This window comes from Pristiophorus japonicus, chromosome 1, assembly GCF_044704955.1.
Source record: "Pristiophorus japonicus isolate sPriJap1 chromosome 1, sPriJap1.hap1, whole genome shotgun sequence".
Lineage (NCBI taxonomy): Eukaryota > Metazoa > Chordata > Chondrichthyes > Pristiophoridae > Pristiophorus > Pristiophorus japonicus.
Genome location: NC_091977.1, coordinates 338,972,435 through 338,999,202, shown reverse-complemented (window position 1 = coordinate 338,999,202; position 26,768 = coordinate 338,972,435). Strand labels below are relative to the sequence as shown.

The following is a 26,768-nucleotide window of genomic DNA, read 5'->3' as shown; positions in this document are numbered from 1 at the left end:
TTTAAATTACATAGACTGCAACTTGCTTTCATTCGGCACAGCATAATTGTAATTCAACCATTATCCATTATTAGTAATGGATGTCTTTACTAACATCCTCAAACAATTTAAGTTCCAGTGTTTTTCTGTCTAAATCTCAATTTGAGAAATATGCTTTTTATATTGGCTGAGATGTTGGCATTGTCAAGATTTAATCTGTTTTTCATAACATTTTCCCTCTGACATTTTTTTCTGTTACTGAACAGATGGAAATTATGCTGTTGATGGTTCTGTGATAACGGAGCCCACAGAATTAGAATACCTTAAGAAGGTGCTTTTTGAATACATGATGGGAAAGGAAACTAAGGTAAGACATTATGACAATATGTGATATTCAGTGACCTAAACACGAGGTTTCTGCGCAGATAAAAATGTTTTTTTAAACTGGAAAAACTGACAAGTGCTAAGATATTTGATGTTTCTAGAATCGCTTGTTTTTCTTTTCCTTGTTTTGTCACAATTATTTTCTTGCTGAGTTTTTCTACATGCCAGAAATTTCTTGATTAATGGACTTCTTAAGATGACAGTGCTGTACTAATTTTACCATTCTTCTGATTATTCATATACTTAACTTTCGAGAGCAAACTTGAGGTAAGGCAGGCGAATGAAGTAGAGTACATGTGTTACGATCCCTTTTTAAATATTTTTCCTTAGATTATTGATAGTAATCTCTGTATAGACTGACCCAACTATATCCTGTATTTAGTGGTATATTGTCTATATAACCAAAGTCCAGGAGCAGGAAGGGAAAAATGTGCATCATCATAAATGTTTTCATGAATTTTTTGAAAACTACATGTTTCTTTTTTATGAAACTTAGAGGATATTTGTGCTAAAATGTAAAATCTGTAAACAGATTTTTAACATTTGTTGTTGTGACTAGTGACCACTGGCATGGCTGCATTTATTGCCTACCTAAAGTTGCTCTGAGAGGTGCTTCTGGGCCGCCTTTTCATAGCAATTGTATGTACAAGTGAGTGGAGGGCATTAAGAGTCAACCACATAGTGTAGAATAAAGTCACATGCAGGCAAAACTGAGTAGGGGTCGGAGGTTCCCTTCCCTGTAGGTCATTAGTGAACCAGTTCAGTTTTCTGACAAAGAAGGAACGGCGATATATGTCCAAAATCAGGATGGTGTGTAACTTGAAGGCGCGTATATGTCGGGTCGCGTTTGCGTTATTTAAGGTTAACTGCACCCCCAACAACCTCCTGCCATTCGGAGGAGTGGTTAATATCGAGGCCGTACTTTGTTACGTGGTAAAATAAGTAGGTTGTTTCTTGTGCAACCCATAAGACTATTACTTATGCAAATGATAAGGTTGGTATCGTTTTATTTGCCTGACTTCAAAATAATTTCTTGAACTGGGAAATGGAAATATCCTTTTAAGCCAAATAACTTCTTTTGCTCATTAGTTTATGATCATTGTGTCAGAAATATGTAAATCTCCATAAGCAGCACTTGGGTCTTTCCATGAATTTGCCAGCAGGAGTTTGGCAAAAAGCAGACTCTTAACTAGCCACCACACTTGTATGTAACGTAAGTTACTGATTGTGCTGCACAATATTTGCTTATGTTTTTGTTTCAGTTAATTTTTAAATGAAAATCAAAACATTAGTATAGCCTGTACAGAGTTGTCTAGCGAGTGTCATCATTTCTGCTTTCTGAACTGACAAAACAGTAGTGGGCATTCTTTCTATTCTCCAGTAAACAATGTATTATTAGAATTCATTGTTGAACCTGGGCTGCGCTAACTCAGTACAGCATAGAATAGAATAAAAGATACAGATTTCAGTTCTTCAGAAAAGTGATCTGCTTACCAGAACTGTCCTTCAGCCATTTACATGAAAAAAGACGTCCTAGAAAAAGCTTTAACCATTATGAGGGAGGGATCTGAATGCCACAATGGTTTTAGTCATGAATGCATGCCTTCCATTGTTGTGTAGTTAGGACAATTTCATGGCAGCTGTTGACAACTGTCTGCCATCTTTCTCAATCACTTATTTCAGATGCATCTCTGACTATCTGCCTTGAGTCTCTGAGATACAAGTGAGAGCAAAGGTATTTAATTGCTGCAGGATTCCCAGCGAGAGTTCAACAAACTGGAACTGAAAGTAGTCGGATCTGCTGTTCACAATATCCGGCCGATTAGTTTTCCCCTGGTTAATCAGTGCTAAGGTTCAATAAATGAGTGTTTTTGCCCTCGAGAACAAGGTTTTGGGGGTACCCTTGTTGCCTGCCTAGTGTTTGGCAATTCTGCACTGGGAGTACAACCATTGCTATATACACACAATTAAATTAGTCACCAAATATGTGGGAGTCCTCTTTGAAATAATTTCCTCTACTCTTATCAAGATTTTTTTGAGTGTGCTATTTTTGTGTTTGCTTAAAATAATTGGCTCATTATTTTAATTATCTAGTCTCTCGAGAAATTGTGACTTACATAACCTATAAAGTTTTGTTTCATCTGTTTTTTAATCACCTGTAAAGTGTTACTAGTGTTACAATTATTAGGTCAAGTTTTGGAAAGGTTCCTTTTGTTTAATTTCATGAGCTGAAGACCTAATAAAATCTTTCCAATTGGAATGTTGCATGTTTTTTTGTTCAAGAGATGGAGATTTCAATTTTGATAGCTACAACAAAAAACCTAATCTGTTTTAATGGTTATTATTCCTACTTGAAGGATTATTAATGGTTGTAACACCTGGAATAAATTAATTTTCTGAAATGAACTTAAATAATCTTTAAAGCAATTAATGGAAGGTGATTCTGGAACTGTTAATTTAGTTTGAAGAATTTCTTGCCTCCAAAATAATTTATTCTACTGAATTTGTAGGGCTCGAAATTGATCAAAGGCAAGTTCCGCCCGTTTACCATCTAAAGACCGCTAAGATCCTGACGATAATTTGGGCGGATGTTTGGTGAAAAAATAGGGGAAAAAACGCCCAGTGGGAAAAATAGGCATTGCACGTGGATTCTCTTTGGACCTGGTCAAATTAAGTCCGAGGCTGGAGTCGGCTTGGGGATGGGGGAAAACTCTCAAAATATTTTTTCAAAAAATAAAACATAGGAAAACATTTTGCACTGAATTGCTGCAAAAGAATTAGAATAAAAAGTTCACTTACTTTTTTTTGCAGGGTTTCATACCTACCATCCATCGAAAGGCTGATCCAAATGGGTGTCTTTTTTTTTTCAAGAAGTACAGATCACCGCTCCCACCAAACTCGGGTGGGAGCGGTTTTCCCAGCATTGCACGCCGGTGGTCCGCTCCCCAGCGGCATTTCGTAACCACCGGCGTAAGGCCCTGATGAAACTCCCAACAAATAGGAGACTGTCCAAAACAAGGAAATACCGCCGAAAAACCCGGCGATAGGGTCATCAATTTCGGGCCCTGTGTTCGTATCACATTAAATTGCACACAGCAACCTCTAGTCACAGCAATCATCCTTTTGAAGTGATGAACCTGATTAGTGTTGTAATTTGGTGCCATCGAAAACAATCAGAATTGAAAAAGTAGCAGTCCAGTCGAGGACTATTTTGTTGTTCCCAACCAAGTTATTTCTGCTAACTATTGACTATTCTATTGAGCGTTTGATGTTTGAAATAGATGACTTATTTTTAGCCCACAACTCATTTAAATAGAATATTGCTATACTTTTCCAGGTTATCTTTTTGGGGAGAAAATTTGGATCTTGGCAATTATATTGCTTTTTTATATTTCAGACTTTGGCGAAAGTTATAACCACTGTGCTGAAGTTCCCAGCAGATCAGACACAGAAGATATTAGAACGGGAAGATTCTCGATCTACGGTGAGTCTATACTTAGCACTAATTTATGAATTTTCAGCCAGTGCCACAATACACAATGTATTGGTTTTCCAGAGTAAGACACCAATCTTAATTTTTGGAACGGAACCTTCAAGAATTGTATCAATTAGATTTTGGGTCTCGACTAAGTCTTGCAAGTGAGATGCCCCAGCTTGCTTTCACTTGAGGGTGAATGGTTGCAGTGTACAGCATTAACCAAAATGATGGTAAAACTGAACCTTGTGATTTTAAATTTGTCATGTTATGCAAAGTATAACAAAAAAAATCTTTGCAAATCACAAAAAATCCTATCATCCAATGTTTCATACAATGCGGTCTGTTAGCTATATTAATCAATCCATTTTCCTTTCCCTTGATCCAATCTCCCAAGTATATCCTGCAGATACAGACATAATCCCAGGGCTCCACCATTCATGAATTTTTCTTGATATAAAGAGCAGTATATCCAGCATTGTGAGTCTTAGGGCTAGCAATGCATTTCTAAAAGTTATTGGTTGTAAAGTGCTTTGGGACATCCTGAAGATGTGATAAGGTGTTATGTACAAATGCAAGTTTGTTCTTTGTACCATTGGAAATGGAAATAGTATGGGAGTGCGACTATGTATTCTTGATCTCCGAATTGGCGGAAAACACCATGCTGACAGACTGTTCAAGCTAAAAAAATTAGTTTAATTTTACAAGTAAAAATTATTCAGAAGATAAAAATAACAGTTACAGTTTTATCACTGATAGTGAGGCCAACTTAATGAACATTTCAAAATCCTTAAAATCTTTTCTTACAGCATTCTTTGAGTTACATGTCAATTCAGAGGTTTCTGTTGACTTCAGCATCCAAGCTCACTGATGCGTTGTAGAGTTAAGCGGTCACATCGTGTGAACTGAAAAATGTGGTACACAAGCTTGGTTATATGTCACATTGCTTTGTTGCCGAAGCTGATAATGGAAGATTTGTTTTTAAACAAAGAAATCCTTAACAATTAACTGACCCACTAAACTGCCATGGCTCTAGAAACATAGAAACATAGAAAATAGGTGCAGGAGTAGGCCATTCGACCCTTGGAACCTGCACCACCATTCGATAAGATCATGGCTGATCATTCCCTCAGTACCCCTTTCCTGCTTTCTCTCCGTACCCCTTGATCCCCTTAGCCGTAAGGGCCATATCTAACTCCCTCTTGAATATATCCAATGAACTGGCATCAACAACTCTCTACGGCAGGGAATTCCACAGGTTAACAACTCTCGTGAGTGAAGAGGTTTCTCCTCATCTCAATCCTAAATGGCCTACCCCTTATCCTAAGACTGTGTCCCCTGGTTCTGGACTTTCCCAAAATCAGGAACATTCTACCCGCATCTAACATGTCCTGTCCCGTCAGAATCTTTTATGTTTCTATGAGATCCCCTCTCATCCTTCTAAACTCCAATGTATAAAGGCCCAGTTGATCCAGTCTCTCCTCATATGTCAGTCCTACCATCCCGGGAATCAGTCTGGTGAACCTTCACTGCACTCCCTCAATAGCAAGAATGTCCTTCCTCAGATTAGGAGACCAAAACTGAACACAATATTCCAGGTGAGGCCTCACCAAGGCCCTGTACAATCGCAGTAACACCTCCCTGCTCCTATACTCAAATCCCCTCGCTATGAAGGCCAACATACCATTTTCCTTCTTCACCACCTGCTGTACCTGTATGCCAACTTTCAATGACTGATGAACCATGACACCCAGGTCTCGTTGCACCTCCCCTTTTCCTAATCTGCCGCTATTCAGATATTCTGTCTTCGCGTTTTTGCCCCCAAAGTGGATAACCTCACATTTATCCACATTATACTGCATTTGCCCACTCACCTAACCTGTCCAAATCACCCTGCAGCCTCCTAGCGTCCCCCTCACAGCTCACACCGCCACCCAGTTTAGTGTCATCTGCAGACTTGGAGATATTACACTCAATTCCTTCATCCAAATCATTGATGTATATTGTAAAGTGCTGGGGTCCCAGCACTGAGCCCTGCGGCACTCCACTAGTCACTGCCTGCCATTCTGAAAAGGACCCGTTTATCCCGACTCTCTGCTTCCTGTCTGCCAATCAGTTCTCTATCCACGTCAGCATATTACCCCCAATACCATGTGCTTTGATTTTGCACACCAATCTCTTGTGTGGGACCTTGTCAAAATGTTGGAATCAATTATTAAGGATGAAATAGCAGCGCATTTGGAAAGCAGTGACAGGATCGGTCCAAGTCAGCATGGATTGAAAGTCCAAATATACTGCATCCACAGGTTCTCCCTTATCCACTCTACTAGTTACATCCTCAAAAAACTCCAGAAGATTTGTCAAGCATGATTTCCCCGTCATAAATCCATGCTGATAATTGATTCCAACATTCCAACATTTTCCCCACTACTGATGTCAGGCTATAATTACCCGCTTTCTGTCTCGCTCCCTTTTTTAGCTACCCACCAGTCCATAGGAACTGATCCAGAGTCAACAAACTGTTGGAAAATGATCACCAATGCAGCCACTATTTCCAGGGCCAATTCCTTAAGTACTCTGGGATGCAGACGATCAGGCCCCGGGGATTTATCGGCCTTCAATCCCATCAATTTCCCTAACACAATCTCCTGCCTAATAAGGATATCCTTCAGTTCCTCCTTCTCACGAGGCCCTCTGTCCCCTAGTACTTCCGGAAGGTTATTTGTGTCTTCCTTCATGAAGACAGAACCAAAGTATTTGTTCAGTTGGTCTGCCATTTCTTTGTTCCCCATTATAAATTCACCTGAATCCGACTGCAAGGGACCTACGTTTGTCTTCACTAATCTTTTTCTCTTCACATATCTATACAAGCTATTGCAGTCAGTTTTTATGTTCCCGGCAAGCTTCTTCTCGTACTCTATTTTCCCCCTCTTAATTAAACCCTTTGTCCTTCTCTGCTGAATTCTAAATTTCTCCCATTCCTCGGGTTTGTTACTTTTTCTGGCCAATTTATATGACTCTTCCTTGAATTTAACACTATCCTTAATTTCCCTTGTTAGCCTTGGATGAGCCACCTTCCCTGTTTTATTTTTATTCCAGATAGGGATGTACAATTGCTGAAGTTCATTCATGTGATCTTTAAATGTTTGCCATTGCCTATCCACCATCAACCCTTAAAGTATCATTTGCCAGTCTATTCTAGCCAATTCGCGCCTCAAACCATCGAAGTTACCTTTCCTTATGTTCAGGACCCTAGTTTCTGAATTAACTGTGTCACTCTCCATCTTAATGAAGAATTCTACCATGTTATGGTCACTCTTCCCCAAGGGGCCTTGCACAACAAGATTGCTCAATAGTCCTTTCTCATTGCACATCACCCAGTTGAGGATGGCCAGCTCCCTAGTTGGTTCCTCGACATATTGGTCTAGAAAACCATCCCTAATGCATTCCAGGAAATCCTCCTGCACCGCATTGCTACCAGTTTGGTTAGCCCAATCAATATGAAGATTAAAGTCACCCATGATAACTGTTGTACCTTTATTGCACACATCCCTAATTTCTTGTTTGATGCTGTCCCCAACCTTACTACTACTGTTGGGTGGTCTGTACACAATTCCCACTGCCGTTTTCTGCCCCTTGGTATTCCGTAGCTCTACCCATACCGATTCCACATCATCTAAGCTAATGTCCGTTCTTACTATTGCATTAATTTCCTCTTTAACCAGCAATACCACCCCTCCTCCTTTTCCTATCTGTCTGTCCTTCCTAAATGTTGAATACCCCTGGATGTTGAGTTCCCAGCTTTGGTCACCCTGGAGCCATGTCTCCGTGATGCCAATTACATCATACCCGTTAACTGCTATCTGCGCAGTTAATTCGTCCACCTTATTCCGAATACTCCTCGCATTGAGGCACAGAGCCTTCAGGCTTGTCTTTCTAACACACTTTGCCCCTTTAGAATTTTGCTACAATGTGGCCCTTTTTGCTTTTTGCCTTAGGATTCTCTGCCCTCCAGTTTTACTTTTCTTCTTTCTATCTTTTGCTTCTACCCCCATTCTACTTCCCTCTGTCTCCCTGCATAGGTTCCCATCCCCCTGCCATATTAGTTTAACTCCTCCACAACAGCACTAGCAAACACTCCCCCAAGGACATTGGTTCCGGTCCTGCCCAGGTGCAGACCGTCCGGTTTGTACTGGTTCCACCTCTCCCAGAACCGGTTCCAATGTCCCAGGAATTTGAATCCCTCCCCTCTGCACCACTCCTCAAGCCACGTATTCATCTGCGCTATCCTGCGATTCCTACTCTGACTAGCACGTGGCACTGGTAGCAATCCTGAGATTACTACTTTTGAGGGCCTTCTTTTTAACTTAGCTCTTAGCTCCCTAAATTCGTCTTGTAGGACCTCATTCCGTTTTTTATCTGTACACTTGGTACCAATGTGCACCACGACAACTGGCTGTTCACTCTCCCTTTTCAGATTGTCCTGCACCCGCTCCGAGACATCCTTGACTCTTGCACCAGGGAGGCAACATACCATCCTGGATTCTCGGTTGCGGACGCAGAAACGTCTATCCAATCCCCTTGCAATTGAATCCTCTATCACTGTAGCTCTCCCACTCTTTTTCTTGCCCTCCTGTGCAGCAAAGCACCCACGGTGCCATGAACTTGGCTGCTGCTGCCCTCCCCTGATGAGTCATCCCCCTCAACAGTACCCAAAGCGGTGTATCTGTTTTGCAGGGGCATAACCGCAGGGGACCCCTGCACTACCTTCCTTGCACTGCTCTTCCTGTTGGTCTTCCATTTCCTATCTGGCTGTGTACCCTTTACCTGCGGTAAGACCAACTCACTAAAAGTGCTACTCACGTCATTCTCAGCATCGTGGATGCTCCAGAGTGAATCCACCCGCAGCTCCAGTGCCGCAACGCGGTCCGTCAGGAGCTGCAGGCGGATGCACTTCCCGCACACGTAGTCGTCAGGGACACCGGTAGCGTCCCTGACTTCCCACATAGTACAGGAGGAGCATAACACGTGTCCGAGCTGTCTTGCCATGACTTAATCCTTAGATACACTTAAATTGGCAACAACAATGTTAAAGGTTACTTACTGATATAGAAAAGAAAAAGAAAAATGACTTACCAATCACCAGCCAATCACTTACCCCCTTGGCTGTGACATCACCTTTCGATTTATTTCTACTTTTTTTTTGCTTTCGCTCCCTGCTGCAGCTGCACCAGCTGGTCTCTCCGACTCCCTGCTAGGCCTTTATAGGTCTCCCCACACTCGCCTCTCTGATGCTGCTCGATCTCCCGCTGTCTCTCCGACTCCCTGCTAGGCCTTTATAGGTCTCCCCACACTCGCCTCTCTGATGCTGCTCGATCTCCCGCTGTCTCTCCGACTCCCTGCTAGGCCTTTATAGGTCTCCCCACACTCGCCTCTCTGATGCTGCTCGATCTCCCGCTGCCTCTCCGACTCCCTGCTAGGCCTTTATAGGTCTCCCCACACTCGCCTCTCTGATGCTGCTCGATCTCCCGCTGTCTCTCCGACTCCCTGCTAGGCCTTTATAGGTCTCCCCACACTCGCCTCTCTGATGCTGCTCGATCTCCCGCTGCCTCTCCGACTCCCTGCTAGGCCTTTATAGGCCTCCCCACACTCGCCTCTCCGATGCTGCTCGATCTCCCGCTGCCTCTCCGACTCTCTGCTGGGCCTTTTAAATGATCCAGTTCCTAGGCTTAAACTACAAATTAATTTGATAAAATTGCAACTGGACAGATACCCATTTATACACAATCACAGCCTTCAATGCACAGAACTTGAACAGGAGGAGCAGGGATTTCCAATCTGCTGCCAGCCTTCTAAGTGTCCTCATAATGTGCTCAAAGGAATTCGTCAGCAGCTAACCTCTGGATGTGCTATTTATACCTTGTGGCCTTAAGGGACATGGCTTCAACTTAGAATAATATATTATATGTTACATGATATAATGGTTAATGCATGTGTGTGTTAAATTGTGGTATTTGTTTAATCAGCCTGTCACTATCTGCCATAATAACCACAGAAAAATTGAATTTTTGGTATCTATTTCTATATAATAGTTTTGAAAGCCAGGCCTACTCTAGTTGTCAGGTTAGCATTTTTATATAAATTCTATCACAACTGATCCATCTTGAAAGAAAGGGCCCACGTTTTGGCTGTCACGCAGAATGGCGCACCTCCAAGAGGCCCACCTATTTTGTAGAATTAAAAGCGCGCCTAAAACTTAGCTCAATTCTCCGTGTTCAGCAGGCCTGTTTAGCAGTTGGCGTGGCGCAGCACACGCAGCTGCCCTGGGCCGAAAAGAGTGCCGGAGTGTGCCCGCGTGCGCAGTGGAGTCTGCGCGTGTGCGCAGTAGCTCCTGGCCCTCCCAGTGCGTCCTGTTTCTGGGCAACCCTATCCCTGGCCAAAGGGACGTCGCGATGTTCACCGCCCCTATCCCGGGCTGAGTGGCCTGCCTGCCTCACCGTCCCTCGCCTCGCCGCTGCCCGACCTCGAGCCTCACCTGGTCGCCACTGCCCTTACCTCGAGACCTCCTCACCGGCCCATCCGAACACCACCTCCGCGATGGGGCAGCCCGACCAGCTCTTCGGTGGGCCCCACCCGACCACCACCTCGACGGCGGGGCCCGCCCGAACCCCTCCCCGGTGGCGGGGCCCGCCCGAACCCCTCCCCAATGACGTTTATTATTGATGATGGCTCTTTATTGCTAAAAGTGGTGTTTAATGCTTTGGAAAATCCTCTAACTTCCCTTCTCTTCCCCCCGCCCCCCGCCCCTCCCCTCAATCTCTGGCTACCTGCGCTTAATTTCTAAAGTGTAAGCAAGATTTTTCTGAGCGTACAAAAGTCGACACTTATTCCGTTCTAAGTTAGTTTAGAATAACGTTTCACTGCCTAAACTTGCAAAACAGGCATAAGTGGCTGGTGTTGCTCCCTTTTGGGAAAACTAAACTAAACTAAATCACTAGAACTGAAGCAAACTAAATGCCGAGAATTGTGATTTCTAAGATTCTCCAAACTAAACCAGTTGCTCAAAAAAATAGGAGTAACTCCAGCTGAAACTTGGACCCAAAGAGTGCAGAAGAAAATTTGGTTATTTCCTGCTGCTTCTGACTGAAATAATGAAGGGGAGGAGCAAAGCCACTGCCAATCTCGAGAAAATCAATCTCTACTTTCGGACCTATTGAAACAATCTCCCTGCAGAGTGAACCTGTGCAGTGGCCTCAGAGGAACATCCCATGTTCGCAAGTAAACATTACAGCTATATTACAGATGCCAGAATACCTGTGAGCAATGATGCAGGAAATCGGCTAATATATTAAAAAAACTACGAGTGCTTTCCAAGGTGGACTCCATCTCTCTCCCTTGCAACTGTCTGAGGCTGAACCAGACTAGTCTCAACCTTGGTATCATATTTGACACCGAAATGAGCTTTTGATCACATATCCACGCCATCACTAAGACCACCTTTTTCCACCTCCGTAACATCACCCGACTCCGCCCCTGCCTCAGCTCATCTGCTGCGGAAACCCTCATCCATGCCTTTGTTACCTCTAGAGATGATCATTCCAGTCTCCCACATTCTACCCTGCGTAAACTTGAGGTCATTAAAAACTCTGCTGTCTGTGTCCTAACTTGCACTGAGTCCCGTTCACCCATCAGCCTTGTGCTCGCTGACCTACATTGGCTTCCGTTTAAGCAACGCCTCAATTTTAAAGTTCTCAGGCATGTTTTAAAATCCCTGCATGGCCTCATCTGTGCCTCTCCAATCTCCTCCAGCCCTACAAACCTCAGAGATAATCTGCGCTCCTCCAATTCGGGCCTCAAGCATCCCTGATTTTAATCGCTCCACTATTGACGGCTATGCTTTCAGCTTCCAAGGCTGTAAACTCTGGAATTCCCTCCCTAAATCTCTGACTCGCTACCCCTTTCCTCTTTTAAGACGCGCCTTAAAACCTACCTCTATTCTGCTCTAATATCTCCTTATGTGGCCCAGTGTCAAATTTTGTTTGATAACGCTCCTGTGAAGTGCCTCAGGTCATTTTACTACGTTAAAGGTGCTATATAAATACAAGTTGTTGCTGATGGTAACATGTCTCAAAGTTGATATCACTTTGGTAAGTCCATACGGTCATGATTTATGACCCCATCTTCTTCACTTTCAATGTTACTATCATATAAAGTCTGCAAAGCTTGAATACAATGAAATAAAAGATAAATAAAAAGCTCTGATAAGCGATCCCTCTTTAATCTGTAGCATCCAATCTCGTACGCACCTACACACACTCACTCTCTCTGTATTTTAACCATACCCCTATGGTCAGTGCTGCTTTCCTTCTGAGCCAGTGTATTGTCCTCCATTGTACCTACTCATTACATCTCTTTGATGTTGAAATTAGTCCTGATCATACAGTCTCCTATTCTAACTCAATTATTTCCCAAGATCTAAAAACTTGAACTCCTTACCTCCTTTAGTCTTTCCTTTCACCTACAATCTTTAGGCTTTTAAAACCGAAGCCTGGTATCAGCTGATCACTGCCACCTTATTTATCTTGTCATTTCAATCTTGGTGGTATCCTGCAGTTATGTGGTCTTGGCCCTTAGATTTCTTCACCCCCCCGCCCCCCCGCCCCCCAAAAAAAAAGTAGTGCAGATTATTGGCATACCAAAGTCAGCAGAAAGCACCAGAGACTTAGCCGCGATTATCTTTTAGCAAGTCTTGATTCTGTTCTGCTGCAAGTTAAAAGCTGTTAGTTTAGGCTTATTAATGCAAAATTGAAAAATAATGAGATTGTAAAGGAAATGAAAGATGGTGTTTTTTCCAGTTTTCTGGAATTGATAACAAAGGATTTTCCCAGAAGTAATAGTGAAATCCACTGGTCGTCATCACAGTTTGTGATGATCACAAGGCTGTAGGGATCAAATCAAATCAAAACCATGTTTTGAATTGGTTACACTGGTTAATTCAAGTTGGTTGTTCTCGTCAGTTTGTTCTGGACTCCCAGGAAAGGTGGTGGTGATACTACGGAGCCAGCACTGTTCTGTTCTTTGAAGTGTTGGTGAGCAGTGTGGAGAATAGGCACTTTTCTTAAAAACAAACTCTCACAAACTCTTAATGTTAATTTTTAACGTTCATTCAGTACTCTTCATTTAAATGCAGTAGTTCTTGCTGTTCTCTGTAGCAGTAGCAGCAGCTTGGGCAACACACCAAGGATTGAAACAGTTGATGCTCTGCTTAGAATGTTTGGTGCTGTTCAGTGCCCACATAGAACCCTTGCATTTAAATAGAAATGCTCTGACTGAATTTTGGATCAGCGACAGTAGTGCTACAGCTTCTTAATAGTTTAACGGTTACATCCTACTTCAGCTAAAATGTAATGTCACACTGAAAATGATATATAGTTGAAGTATTTTTTGGTAAATACTATTTTAAACATTCATAGCTAGAGTTGTGCGATCTGCAGAGAATTAATTTCAAGAGCCTGTATGGAATGGACTATAAATTGTGTAAAAACTAGTTAATGTTTTGCACAAGTTTCGACTCGAGTTGCTCCTATTTTTTTTTTGGAGCAATTAGTTTAGTATGGAGTAGCTTAGAAATTGCAATTCTCAGCATTTAGTGTGTTCCAATTCTAGTTCGTTAGAATAGTTTAGTTTTAGAACAGTATTTTTTTCAAAAGAGGGCATACCAGCCACTTACGCCTGTTTTGCAAGTTTAGGCAGCGAAAACTTACTCCAAACTAACTTAGAATGGAGCAAGTGTAGATTTTTGTACGCTCAGAAAAACCTTGCCTACGTTTTAGGAATTAGGCGCAGGGAGCGAGAGATGGGGGAGGGGGAGGGAAGTTAGGGGATTTTACAAGCATTAAACACATCACTTTTACCAATAAAGAGCCATCATGAATAATAAATGATAAATAAATCAATTAAAAAATATATTAAATTTTCCTACCTCTCTGAAGCAGCGCCAGCAGGCACCGAGCTGCGAGATTTCACCGTTCGGCTAGGGGATAGAGTCGGTGTGAGAATCACCGGCGAGGGAGGGCGACATCCAGAGAGCTCGGCCGCAGGCACCGAGCTGCAAGATTTCGGCCGTTCGGCCAGGGGATAGATGTTAAGTATGGAGAAAGATTCAGACTGAACACTGTGAGCTCAAAGTAAAGTGTGACCGTAGTCTTTTATTGCAGGTCTCCAGAGTACCTCTCCAACCTGCGAGGCCTCCTTAAATACCTGTGCTCCCAAGGGATTATGGGATCCCTTGGAACTCCAGGGGATGAGCCCTCTGGTGGCTGTACAGAGTAAATACGTTTACATATATAACAACACTCTCCCTCAAAGTCAACAGTGTAAATACAATGTGAGTCGATCTGGGGGCCTTCTTGCCTTCGTTGATCGTCTCGGTGTGAAACTGGTATTGATGAATCAACTGTTGGGCCCTCGCTGGGCTGCTGTGCAGCTGGCCTTGCTGGGCTGCCTGGTGTGGTTGATCCTGCTAGACTGCTGTGGATGATGGGTTCTGCTTCATGGCCAACGCAGTGCCAGTTACCACTGGTGTGTATGTTGGTGGGGGGCGGTCAAAGAAGGTCAGGTCCAAAGTGGGTTGCTCAGGATAGTCCGTGAATCTGAGTTTGATTTGGTCCAAATGTTTCCGGTGAATGAGTCCATTTGAAAGTTTGACCCGAAACACCCTGCTCCCCTCTTTGGCCACGACAGTGCCGGGAAGCCGCTTGGGACCTTGTCCATAATTCAATACAAATACAGGATCATTGATTTCAATCTCGGGTGACACATTTGTACTTTTTGAAGCCACCTGCTCTCTACCTGTTCATGTCGATCAGGGTGAACTAACGAGAACCTTGTCTTAAGTGCTCTTTTCATGAGCAGTACAGCAGGTGGGATCCCAGTGAGCGAATGGGGTCTCGTGCAGTAGTTAAGCAGAACTTGGGATAGCGAGTCTGCAGTGAGCCTTCAGTTACTCTCTTCGAGCCTTGCTTGATGGTTTGCACTGCTCTCTCTGCCTGACCATTGGACGCTGGTTAAAACGGGGCAGCTGTGACATGTTTGATCGCGTTGTGGGTCATGAATTCTTTGAACTCAGCACTCATAAAACATGGCCCGTTATCTCTCACCAGGACATCGGGTAGGCCATGTGTGGCAAACATGGCCCGCAGGCTTTCAGTAGTGGCAGCGGATGTGCTCGCCGACATTATCTCACATTCAATCCATTTGGAGTACGCATCTACAACCACAAGGAACATTTTACTCAAGAACGGGCCTGCATAGTCGACATGTACTCTAAACCACGGTTTGGAGGGCCAAGACCCTAAACTTAGCGCCGCCTCCCTGGGTGCATTGCTTAACTGCGAGCATGTATTACATCTGTGCACGCATGACTCTTAAGTCCGCATCGATACCGGGCCACCACACGTGGGATTGCTTTCATCATTACGATGCCTGGGTGGGTACTATGGAGATCACTGATGAAGGTGTCTCTGCCCTTCTTGGGAACCACTACTCGATTGCCCCACAGCAAGCAGTCTGCCTGCATAGACATTTCATCTTTGCGCTGCTGAAACGGCTTTATCTCTTCCTGCATTTCCACTGGGACACTGGACCAGCTCCCGTGAAGCACACAGTTTTTGACTAAGGACAATAAAGGGTCCTGGCTCGTCCACGATTTGATTTGCCGGGCAGTGACGGGTGATTGCTCACTCTCAAATGCTTCCATAACCATGGCTAGATCTGCGGGCTGCGCCATTTCCACCCCAGTGGTGGGCAATGGCAGCCTATTGAGAGCATCGGCGCAGTTTTCTGTGCCTGGCCCATGGTGGATGGCATAGTTGTATGCGGACAACGTGTATTTATCCCCTTACTCTCGGAAAACAGGGATATGAGTGGCTTATGGTCAGTTTCCAATTCGAATTTTAGCCCAAACGGATATTGATGCATTTTTTTTTAACCCCGTAGACACACGCTAATGCTTCTCTTTCAATCATGCTGTCGGCTGTCTCAGCCTCAGACAGACACCTGGATGCATAAGCAACCGGTTGCAATTTCCCAAAATCATTAGCCATATAGAAACATAGAAACATAGAAAATAGGTGCAGGAGTAGGCCATTCAGCCCTTCTAGCCTGCACCGCCATTCAATGAGTTCATGGCTGAACATGAAACTTCAGTACCCCCTTCCTGCTTTCTCGCCATAACCCTTGATCCCCCGAGTAGTAAGGACTTCATCTAACTCCCTTTTGAATATATTTAGTGAATTGGCCTCAACTACTTTCTGTGGTAGAGAATTCCACAGGTTCACCACTCTCTGGGTGAAGAAGTTTCTCCTCATCTCGGTCCTAAATGGCTTACCCCTTATCCTCAGACTGTGACCCCTGGTTCTGGACTTCCCCAACATTGGGAACATTCTTTCTGCATCTAACCTGTCTAAACCCGTCAGAATTTTAAACGTTTCTATGAGATCCCCTCTCATTCTTCTGAACTCCAGTGAATACAAGCCCAGTTGATCCAATCTTTCTTGATAGGTCAGTCCCGCCATCCCGGGAATCAGTCTGGTGAACCTTCGCTGCACTCCCTCAATAGCAAGAATGTCCTTCCTCAAGTTAGGACATGCTAGTACCAAACGCTTACGTGGATCACACAACACAAGCAATATATTTAAGCATAACAATTTCCTAACTTTTACAAAGGCATTTTCATTGCTTTTTCCACATGCCCATTCGTCCCCTTTACGCAGTAAGATGCACAGTGGTTCTAACAGTGTGCTGAGACCTGGTAAGAAGTTACCAAAGTAGTTCAGGAGTCCTAGAAATGCCCGCAGCTCCGTCACGTTCTGTGGTCTCGGTGCATTCTCGATTGCCTCCGTCTTCAAATCGGTGGGCCTGATGCCGTCCACTGCGATCCTCCTCCCCAGGAACTCCACTTCAGGCACCAGGAAAACGCACTTCGAGCGTTTTAACCTGAGCCCCATGCAGACTAAGAACCTCCTCCAGGTTGTGCAGATGCTAGACTATGTCCCGACCTGTAACCAAGATGTCGTCCTGGAAGACCATGGTGTGCGGGACCAACTTCAGTAAGCTTTCCATGTTTCTCTGGAATATCGCCACCACTGATCGAATTCCAAACGGGCATCTGTTATAAATGAAAAGACCTTTGTGCATGTTGATGCAGGTGAGGCCCTTCGATGATTCCTCCAGTTCCTGCGTCATGTAGGCTGAAGTCAAATCCAACTTTGTGAACATCCTTCCTCCCGCCAGCGTTGCAAAGAGGTCGTCGGCCTTTGGTAGTGGGTATTGGTCCTGCAGGGAGAAACGATTGATAGATACTTTGTAATCGCCACAGATTCTGACGGTGCTGTCTCCCTTGAGGACTGGGACAATAGGACTGGCCCACTCGTTGAACTCGATCGGTGAGATGATGCCCTCTCTTTGCAGCCGGTCCAGATCGATCCCTACCCTTTCTCTCATCATGTACGGTACTGCTCTCGCCTTGTGATGGATGGGTCGCGCCCCCGGAATTAGGTGGATTTGCTCTTTTGCACCTTGGAATTTCCCGATGCCTGGTTTGCACAGCGAAGGAAATTTGTTTAAGACCTGGGCACACGAAGTGTCGTCAGCGGGCGATAGCGCTCAGACGTTGTCTCAGTTCCAGCGTACCTTTCCCAAGCAGCGTGGGACCATCGCCCGGCACCACCCAGAGTGGTAGCTTGTGCACTGCTTCATCGTAGGAGACCTTTACGGTAGCACTGCCGATTACAGGAATCGGTTCCTTTGTGTAAGTTCTTAGTTTCATGCGAATTGGAGTTGAGACTGGCCTTGAGGCCTTGTTGCACCACAATCTTTCGAAAGTCTTTTTGCCCATGATGGACTGGCTCGCGCCCATGTCCAGCTCCATTGACACCAGGAGTCCATTTAGTTCAACATTCAGCATTATCGGGGGACAATTTGTGGTGAATATGTGCACCTCATGTACTTCTGTCTCCTCGGTCTGAGGCTCTGGTTCGTCGTGATCCTCCGTGGATCTATCTGTCCTCTGCAACATGGTGGTTTGCAGGTTTAACAGGATTTGCAGCTTGCCTGCACATACGTTGGAGGTGTCCCATTGTTCCACAGCCCTTGCAAACGTACCCTTTGAATCGGCATGAATGGAAACGATGATCACCCCCGCAGCACCAACAAGGTGTTAATGGCATTGCATTCATCACCCTTGATGGTGGACTCTGAGACATCTGCGGACGTGCAGCTGCAGGCATGTGTGACCTGCCCTGTATGTTGCGATTTGAAAACAACATCACTTTGTTCACAGTACTTGTAACAGCATTTGTGTGCTGAGAGATTTGCTTAGTATTGTCACTGGTGGCAATCAACGCCTGGGCTATCGCTTTGGGTCAAGGTAAGGGTCTCTATAGTCAAAAGTTTGCGAAGTATGGTTTCGTGGCCAATGCCAAATACAAAAAGTCTCTGAGCATGTGCTCCAAATATCCTTCAAATTCACAATGTCCTGCAAGGCGTCTTAGCTCGGCAACATAACTCGCCACTTCCTGGCCTTCAGACCTTTTGTAGGTGTAGAACCGGTACCTCACCATCAGAAGGCTTTCCTTCGGTTCAAATGCTCTCGGACCAGTGTGCACAAATCATCGTGCGATTTTTCCGTGGGTTTCGCTGGATTTAGCAGGTTTTTCATGAGGCCATATGTTGGTGCCCCACAGACGGGTGAGGAGGATCGCCCTTAGTTTGGCAGCGTTCCCTTCTCTATCTAGCTCGTTGGCTACGAAGTATTGGTCGAGTCGCTCCACAAAAGTTTCGCAATCGTCTCCCTCCGAGAATTTCTCCAGGATGCCCACTGTTCTCTGCATCTTTGGGTTCACTATCTGTATCTCGTCACCTGTTGTTAAGTATGGAGAAGGAGTCAGACTGACCACTGTGAGCTCAAAGTAAAGTGTGACCGTAGTCTTTTATTGCAGGTCTCCAGAGTGCCTCTCCAACCTGTGAGGCCTCCTTAAATACCTGTGCTCCCCAGGGATTATGGGATACATTGGGACTGCAGGGAATGAGTCCTCTGGTGGCTGTACAGAGTAAATACAAGTCCACATATATAACAATAGGGTCGGCGTGCAAAGCACCGGCGAGGGAGGGCGACGTCAGCAGAGCCCGGCCTGCAGCAAAGCGAGCTGCGATATTTCGGCCAGGGGATAGGGAAGGTGTGCAGAGCACCGGGAGGGAGGGAGAGCCAGCCAGCCGGCAAGTTTGAAAGTTTAATTTGTACTTCAAGTATGGGTGCTGCATTATCAACACCACGGATTACGCAATGGTTCTCCATAAATTCGCTGCGTAGGAGAGAATAGATTAGAGCTCATCGCACCAGGAATGTCATAGCCCGTAGGCTGATGGGCAGGAGGCCTTACCCACGTCGACAATATTGAGCCAGGCGTTCGTACCTGGACATGAGCGAGGCTAATTGTTTCAAAAGGCTGTGTTTCCGTAGAGAAGTTGTCGCCGAGATCTGTGATATGCTGAGAGCAGATTTACAGCCAAGAAGCAGAATGCCGACTGCCTTGTCTGTTGAAGTGAAGGTTATAGCTGCACTTTCCTTCTATGCCTCGGGATCGTTTCAAGCTGCAACTTGAGATGTGTGCGCCATCTCTCAACGTGCAATACATGCCTGCATTTACTAGGTCACGGCTGCACTGTATGCGCGGAGGAATGACTTCATCAAGTTCCCAATGACCAGCGAAGCAATGCATGACAGGGCTGTGGGCTTCTCCAGGGTTGCTGGCTTCCCAAAGGTACAGGGCTGCATTGATTGTACCCACATCGCCTTGCAAGCACCTGTGGAGGATGCCGGGCAGTACAGGAATTGAAAAGGTTTCCACTCCATTAATGTGCAGCTCATGTGTGACGACAAACAGCGCATCATGTCAGTCGATGCGAGATACCCTGGCAGCACCCATGATGCGTTCGTCCTATGCGACAGCGTTATATCTGACATGTTTGAGCAGCAGCCAGAAGGGCAGAGCTGGCTACTGGGAGACAAAGGGTACGGCCTGGCCACCTGGCTCATGACGCCCCTACGCGTAACACGGACAGAAGCTGACCGTCAGCACAACATGGCGCACATTGCGATGCGCAGCATCATCGAGAGGACCATTGGCACATTGAAACAGTGTTTCCGATGCCTGGACCATCCGGAGGCCACTTGCAATACTCTCCTCAGATTGTCGGTCACTTCACTGTTGTGTGCTGCATGCTGCATAACTTAGCCATCATGAGGCAGCAGGAGCTGGTAGTGGAACCAGAAGACCCACATGAGGGGAGAGTGCCTGATAGTAATTTGGAAGAGCAGGATGAGGATGATGACGACCATCAGGAAAGCCTGATACCGGAGCACGAGCTCGGAGGAGGGCGATCCATCGTGCTCCTTTAACGATTGCTCGAGCCCTGCACCAGCAGCTCATCCGTGAACGCTTCAATTACTGATGCCTGAGGGCTCTGCGACAACTGTTCCACATGGACATGTTTATTCTTTGCAGTTGTTCCTATGTTGTGTTGTGTTAATGGAACATGATTCAGTTTTAATGTAAAAATATTTTATTGAAAAGTTAACGTTAGTGTAATAAAATATTTTGTGTATCAAACTTTACTTTAATATGACTCTTTAGGATCACTTAAAAACTTTAAGATCACTTGTAAACTTGTAAAGTTACAAAAGTTACAAAACAATTTCAATGTGAAAAATCTTACCAAGATCACTGAAACTTCAAGATCACTTTTTAGGTGCAAAATTAAATAAGATACTAAATGTGAGAGCATTTACACTGTAAGATCACTTAAAAACCCTAAGATCACTTATAAGTTGTAAAATTACAAAACTTCAATTTGAAAAAAGTTACTACAGTTACATCAAGAACAAGAACAAGAACAAAAGCAGCAAAGAAAGGCTGCAACCATCTCACCCACATCTCGGTAAATGTTCACTTCCTCATGGGGATGTAATTTGATTGGCCGGGCTGTGTGCCCTTGTAACAGCTACCTCCATGATGGCCTGTGCCGTCACTTGCATCCCCTCCCTGACTGTCACTTGCACTCCCTCGGACATTCCCTCCCTCATTTCCCGTGTCATTACTGCTATTTCTCCCTCAGTCCCGTTACCTCTTCACCCACTGCACTGACGCTGCCCACGAGTGATCAGGTAAGGTCATTGCTCTCCACACCCAATGCCACAACCTGACCCACATCTGTTGCACGCTGCAGCTCAGGAGAGCTGTGTTTCGATTCTCCTCCTCTGCCTGGGTCTGCCTCGCGGCACCACTCCAGTGGGGGGCACAGGCTGGGACGGTAGGGCCCTGGGTATTGCTGCCGGCACCGCACCAGTGGGAACCACAGGCTGGGACGGTGGGACCCTGGGTCTTGCATCTGGCACCACTCCAGTGGGAGGCGCCGGCTGGGACAGTGGGGCAGTGGGTGTAAACTGCTGCATTACACTAGCAGCATCACTGGGACCCGCAACGTCGAAATATATGGAACCAGAACCTATGCAAGGGTTTGAATCACAGATGTCCGTTGATGTGGGCTCATAAATATTAAGTTCTAAGGTCTCCCCTGAAGACATTTCAGTCAACCCCTGCAGCCACCCTTCGTCTGGATCGTCCACGTCTGGTTCTTCTGGTTGTTCTTCTGTATGTTCAGGATTTTCAGGATTGGCATCATCTGCAAAATATATCAGAACAGTCAAACGTTTAGCAGCACAGGAGGGGGCAGGATGGGTGGCATGAGTACTCTCACACATGGCAGGCCAGGCAGCAGGTTGATTTGAAGGGCCACGATGCATTTTCAGGACTTACCCTCTCGTGTGTGGGCCCCGCTTGTGCAGTACTGGTAGCTTTTATCCATGTACGACTCATCAAAGCAGCGACCCTCTGTTCCAAGGGTGTCAGTGGATGCAGATTTGGCACGCCTCCTCCTGTTCGAGTTCTTTACCTTTTGTTGTGGGCCAATTTCTTCTGCAAAGATTAAAATATAACTTTTTACAGAATGCGTCTTTCTGCAGGGTGGGACATATACAGATGGTCACATTTACAATTTAGATTCCATTGAAAAATAAAATATTATTTATACTAACTATTTGACCAAGGTCGTGCCATTTCTTTTTACTCTGACTTCCAGATCTCCCGGTATGCACCACTGCGCAGTAATCTTCTGCAACTTGGTTCCAGCGTTTCTTCATTTCTTTTGGTGGCGCTTTTGTGCGTCCTCTGTTGCTGGTATCCAGCTCCTGCCATCTCTGCTCAATGACATTAACTAATGTCTCCACTTCCTCATGCAAAAAATTCTTCGTTCTTAGTGAACGTTGTTCCATTGCTGTATTGAATTGACACTCTGATTTTTCAAAACACACAGTCCTTATTTTGCATGCACTTATGCAGCACTTGTTCTGGAAGTTCAGCAGCAACAAGCAGCACTCACTGATTCCAGCAGATGATTTCTTCCACACTACTACTAAAAGCACTCCTTCAGGCACAAAAAATCAATCAGAAGCCTTTGCACAGCTCCACAAAACCAAAAATCACTCTTCTGCATGTACCTTTAAAGATGGCCGATTGCCAATGTTACTGTGCCACTGTGCATGCGCGCACGCTTCAACGCGCATGCGCAACGCTGCCGGCACTGAAAATGACGCTGGGCCCTAGCTCCGCCCCCCCCCCTGCCGGTAGTTATTTGTCGCAACGCCTTTGTCCCGCCCCCAGCAGCTCCTGCTGCGCCGTGCCGACCTGGAAATGGCCCGAAAAATATCGGAGAATTGCGAGGTAAGTAATAGGCGCAATTCATGTTCCACAAATTAGGTGGGCCTCTCCGATGTGCACCGTTCCAGCAGGGATCCGAAACTTGAGCCCAATGTGTTGACATCTGTATAACCCAAGTTCTTTTCTGATATATTTCTGGTTTGTTCTCTCTCTACAATTGATTTTAAAAATATATATAATTTTGGGAACTGCCTTTTTTAAAAAAAAACAATCTTCTCCAGAACATTGAAGTAAAACTAACAAAGCCAGAATGCTTTGCTTAGAAGACTAATCATCGCTTATGAAACCAGGACTAAAGTCGCACTGCATTATCTTAATTTGCTTTGGCACAAGTCCTATTCAGAAATTATAATTTTTTATTTAAGTGCACAAATCGCTTAAGTTTAAAGGGAAAACTGACTTAATTGGTCATGAGGTTCAAGGCAAATTACTTTATACTTTTAGAAAATGTCTGGTACAGGTAGAACGTCCGAAATCCGGAGTTCCGAAAACCGGATTGCAAGAGTCGTTGTACAGAATCCGGAAATATTTCCCGAAAACTCTACTTTTAAGCTGTACATACCTTTCTCCAAACATGAATCTAAAAAAATACGCAGCCCGGCACAGCGCGGCCTCGAGGTTGCCATCAGATATAATGCTCCAAAATCCGAAAATTCATGAAAGTTGGCCCAAAGGTTCCCAGATTCGGGACGTCGGATTGTCTCCGAAATCTGGATATACCCGAAACTAGGCCCAAGGGTTTCCGGTTTCGGGACGTCAGATTGTCTTCAAAATCCAGAAATACCCGAAAACTGGAATGGCGTCAGTCCCATGGTTTCCGGTTTCAGGAAGTTATACGGATGCAGCGTCAAAGATCCGGAATGTTCCGGACTCCAGTACGTCGGTGGCAGGGTCGTCCGGAATCCGTAAAATGTTCCGGAATCTGGACCCGCCACTGGGCCGGCTGGCCCGAACACCACCTCGGCGGCTCAGGTATTTCCGGATTTGTGACGTCAGCAAGTCATTCCGATGTCCGGAAATATCCAGAATGGCCTCGGTCCCAAGGGTTCCAGATTCTTGATGCTGTACCTGTATAATGTTTTGAGTTGTTGTGGAGACCTAAATAAAATCTAGCTGTATTGCAGAGCGAGACTTCAATCTTTCTAAAAATCTGACTCCAACATCTCTAATTTATCCTATTTTTGGTGCTTCAATCTGCTACATGACCAAAAGCATTATTTAATCTAAGTGTACATGGTATGAATGTAACTAATATCTATGTGTTCAGTGGGCTGAAATAATTAATTTAATGCTTAAATTTTGTTGAAGTTATTTTCTCTGTACTGAACTACATCTAAATTTAAATATTTTGACATTCAGGTTAAGCAGGATGGTTATATTTTGTAGAGTTTGTACTGATGTATCTTCAAAAAAAACATTCCAATGCGGCTGTATTGTACAGTGGTGTGAAAATTAAAGAAAAACTAATAGTAATTGCAATCCCATTGAAAAATGGTAAGTTTCAGTTTGCTTATGAATAAGATTCATGTGCTTGTGTTTTGAAGAAATCTCATTTGCAATATTGCCTCTTTTAAGTGCTAGGGGAGCCCTGCTATACAGTCATGTTACGATTGTTTAGGCCAATTTGTGCTCTGCAGCTGAACTGAACAACGACCTGCAAATGGCTGTACCTTTTTATGTAATGATTCTCTTGAAACTTACACAGACAGGAAAAATCATCCAGCAATCCAAAAAGGAGCCCTTGCTGGGATGTTTAGATAGTGTTAAAAGCTGGATTTTTTTCAAATCATGATTCAGAACACTTGGCAAAGAATTTTATGTATACAAATTGACGATAGTGCACTTTCTTTTGTTAGAAAATACGTTGCATGGAATCTCGTAGAGAACCACTATAAATTATATAAAAATAAAAGAACAGTTTTAGTCTTGCAACCATTTATGTTCAAAAAACTGTAGCGAGGATAGTGCGATTATTTGCAGCACCAAATTGCTGCAAATAATCGCACTATTTGCAGCAATGTTGTTCAAAATGTTTAAGATTAGCTTTTTAGACTCGCATGAGAAGAATGCAATAAATTATGCTCACCTGCTCCTTACACATTCTAGCTTCAGCCTGTCCGTGAAATTTGTAATGTTACAAGAAAACTAGCAGGACAGTTGGCTCTTCACTAATATTAGGAAACTGAAAACTTTTTACACTTTAAAGTTTGAAAAGTTGGTTTCACTCCAGTTAGTTGCACTGAACGAACTTGCATTTTTTTAGTGGCTTTCACGACGTTCAAAACACTTCACAGTCAATGAAATACTTTTGAATGTTGTATGTTGTAGAGATGAAGCATTATGAGATTACTTGCTCCCGGTGGTCTCCGCTCCACTACAAAAACATTGCAGGATTGATGTCATTAAGTTACACGTTTGGGTTGTTATGACATTGAAAGCACTTTATGGTGGACCAAGATGTGTGCCATGAGATTCTAGTCATACTAATGTTTGATGTTAGGTTTGTCAAATGTGCAGTTTCACGTGATTGTTAGCTAGGAGTAGTGAAATCTAAATTTTAAAAGATCAGCAAGAACATACATGTGTATATAGAACCATATTATATCCTCAGGACATCCCAAAATGCTTCACAGCCAATTAATTACTTTTTAAGTGCAGTCATTGTTATGCAGGCAGAAAAAAAGCAAACTGGATCCTTGGCTTTATAAATTGAGGCATGGAGTACAAAAGCAAGGAAGTTATGCTACACATTTATAAATCTCTGGTGAAGCCTCAGCTGGTGTATTGTGCACCACACTTTAGGAAGGATGTTGTCCTTGGAGAGGGTGCAGAGGAGATTTATCAGAGTGGTACCGGGTGTGATGGACCTCAGTTATGTGGCGGGACTGGAGAAGCTGGGATTGCTCTCCTTAGAGCGAAGAAGTTGAAGTATACTAAATAAAGGGTATTCAAAATTATGAGGGGCTTTGATAGAGTAAATAGGGAGAAACTGGCAGTAACAAGGCGGCACAGATTAAGAACCCAAGAAGTAGGAGCAGAAGTAGGCTATGCGGCACCTCGAGCCTACTCCACCATTGATCCACTTTCCCGCCCTATCCCCATATCCTTGGCAAAGGAACCAGAGGATAGATGAGAATTTTTTTAAACACAGCTAGTTGTTACGATCTGGAATACACTGCCTGAAAGGGCAGTGGAAGCAGATTCAATGGTAACTTTTAAAAGGGAATTGGATAAATACTTGAAGGGAAAATAAATTGCAGGGCGGTGGAGTGGGTCTAATTACATAGCTCTTTCAAAGAGCCAGCACAAACACGATGGGCCGAATGGCCTCCTTCTGTGGAATATCATTCCATGATTCTAATTTGGACACAGCAAGGCCCCCCCCCCCAACCAGCAAATAAGAAATGTTTGTCAAGACATAGAGAAAACTCCCTACTTTTCTCTAAATAGCATTGTAGGATCTTATACATCACTTAAACAGGCAGGCAGTTCAACATCTTATCAAAAAGACAGCATCTCTGACAGTGCTACATTTTCTAAGTTCCTGAACTGAAGTGTCAACCTTGATTATGCAGTCTAGTCCATAGTATTGCTGCAACCCACAATCTTTGCCTCAGAAATGAGAGTGCAACCAGCCGAGCCAAAATGACACTTGATTTCTAACCTAAGACCTGTTATCTGACCAAAGAATGCTTTCTTCTCTAATTACTAATGACTCCTGATACTCAACAAAAGGTCATTATTGAAATGTAGTTGGTATTAATTCTGTAGGACAAAAAGGAGTTGAATTCTATCCAATATAACTTGTACTATAGAAAATAAGTTTCATGAAGATGGTTTCAGAAATCTTTAATTTTTAAACATAGAAACATAGAAATTAGGTGCAGAAGCAGGCCATTCAGCCCTTTGAGCCATTCAATAAGATCATGGCTTATCATTCAATCTCAGTACCCCTTTCCTGCTTTCTCTCCATATCCCTTGATCCCTTTGGCCGTAAGGGCCATATCTAACTCCCTTTTGAATATATCTAACGAACTGGCCTCAACAACTTTCTGTGGTAGAGAATTCCACAGATTTACCACTCTGAGTGAAGA

General features: G+C 44.2%; 1 protein-coding gene across 9 annotated transcripts in view; it reads left to right on the top strand.

Annotated features, from left to right (window-relative positions):
• Positions 1–26,768, top strand: part of golga4 (golgin A4) — a 550,135-nt gene that overhangs the window by 507,183 nt on the left and 16,184 nt on the right. For all 9 annotated transcript variants that reach the window (XM_070889514.1, XM_070889499.1, XM_070889470.1 and 6 more), the window contains 2 exons: positions 246–346; positions 3,761–3,847. In XM_070889514.1, the coding sequence (XP_070745615.1) occupies positions 246–346; positions 3,761–3,847 (188 nt within the window). The remainder of the gene's footprint in view (positions 1–245; positions 347–3,760; positions 3,848–26,768) is intronic.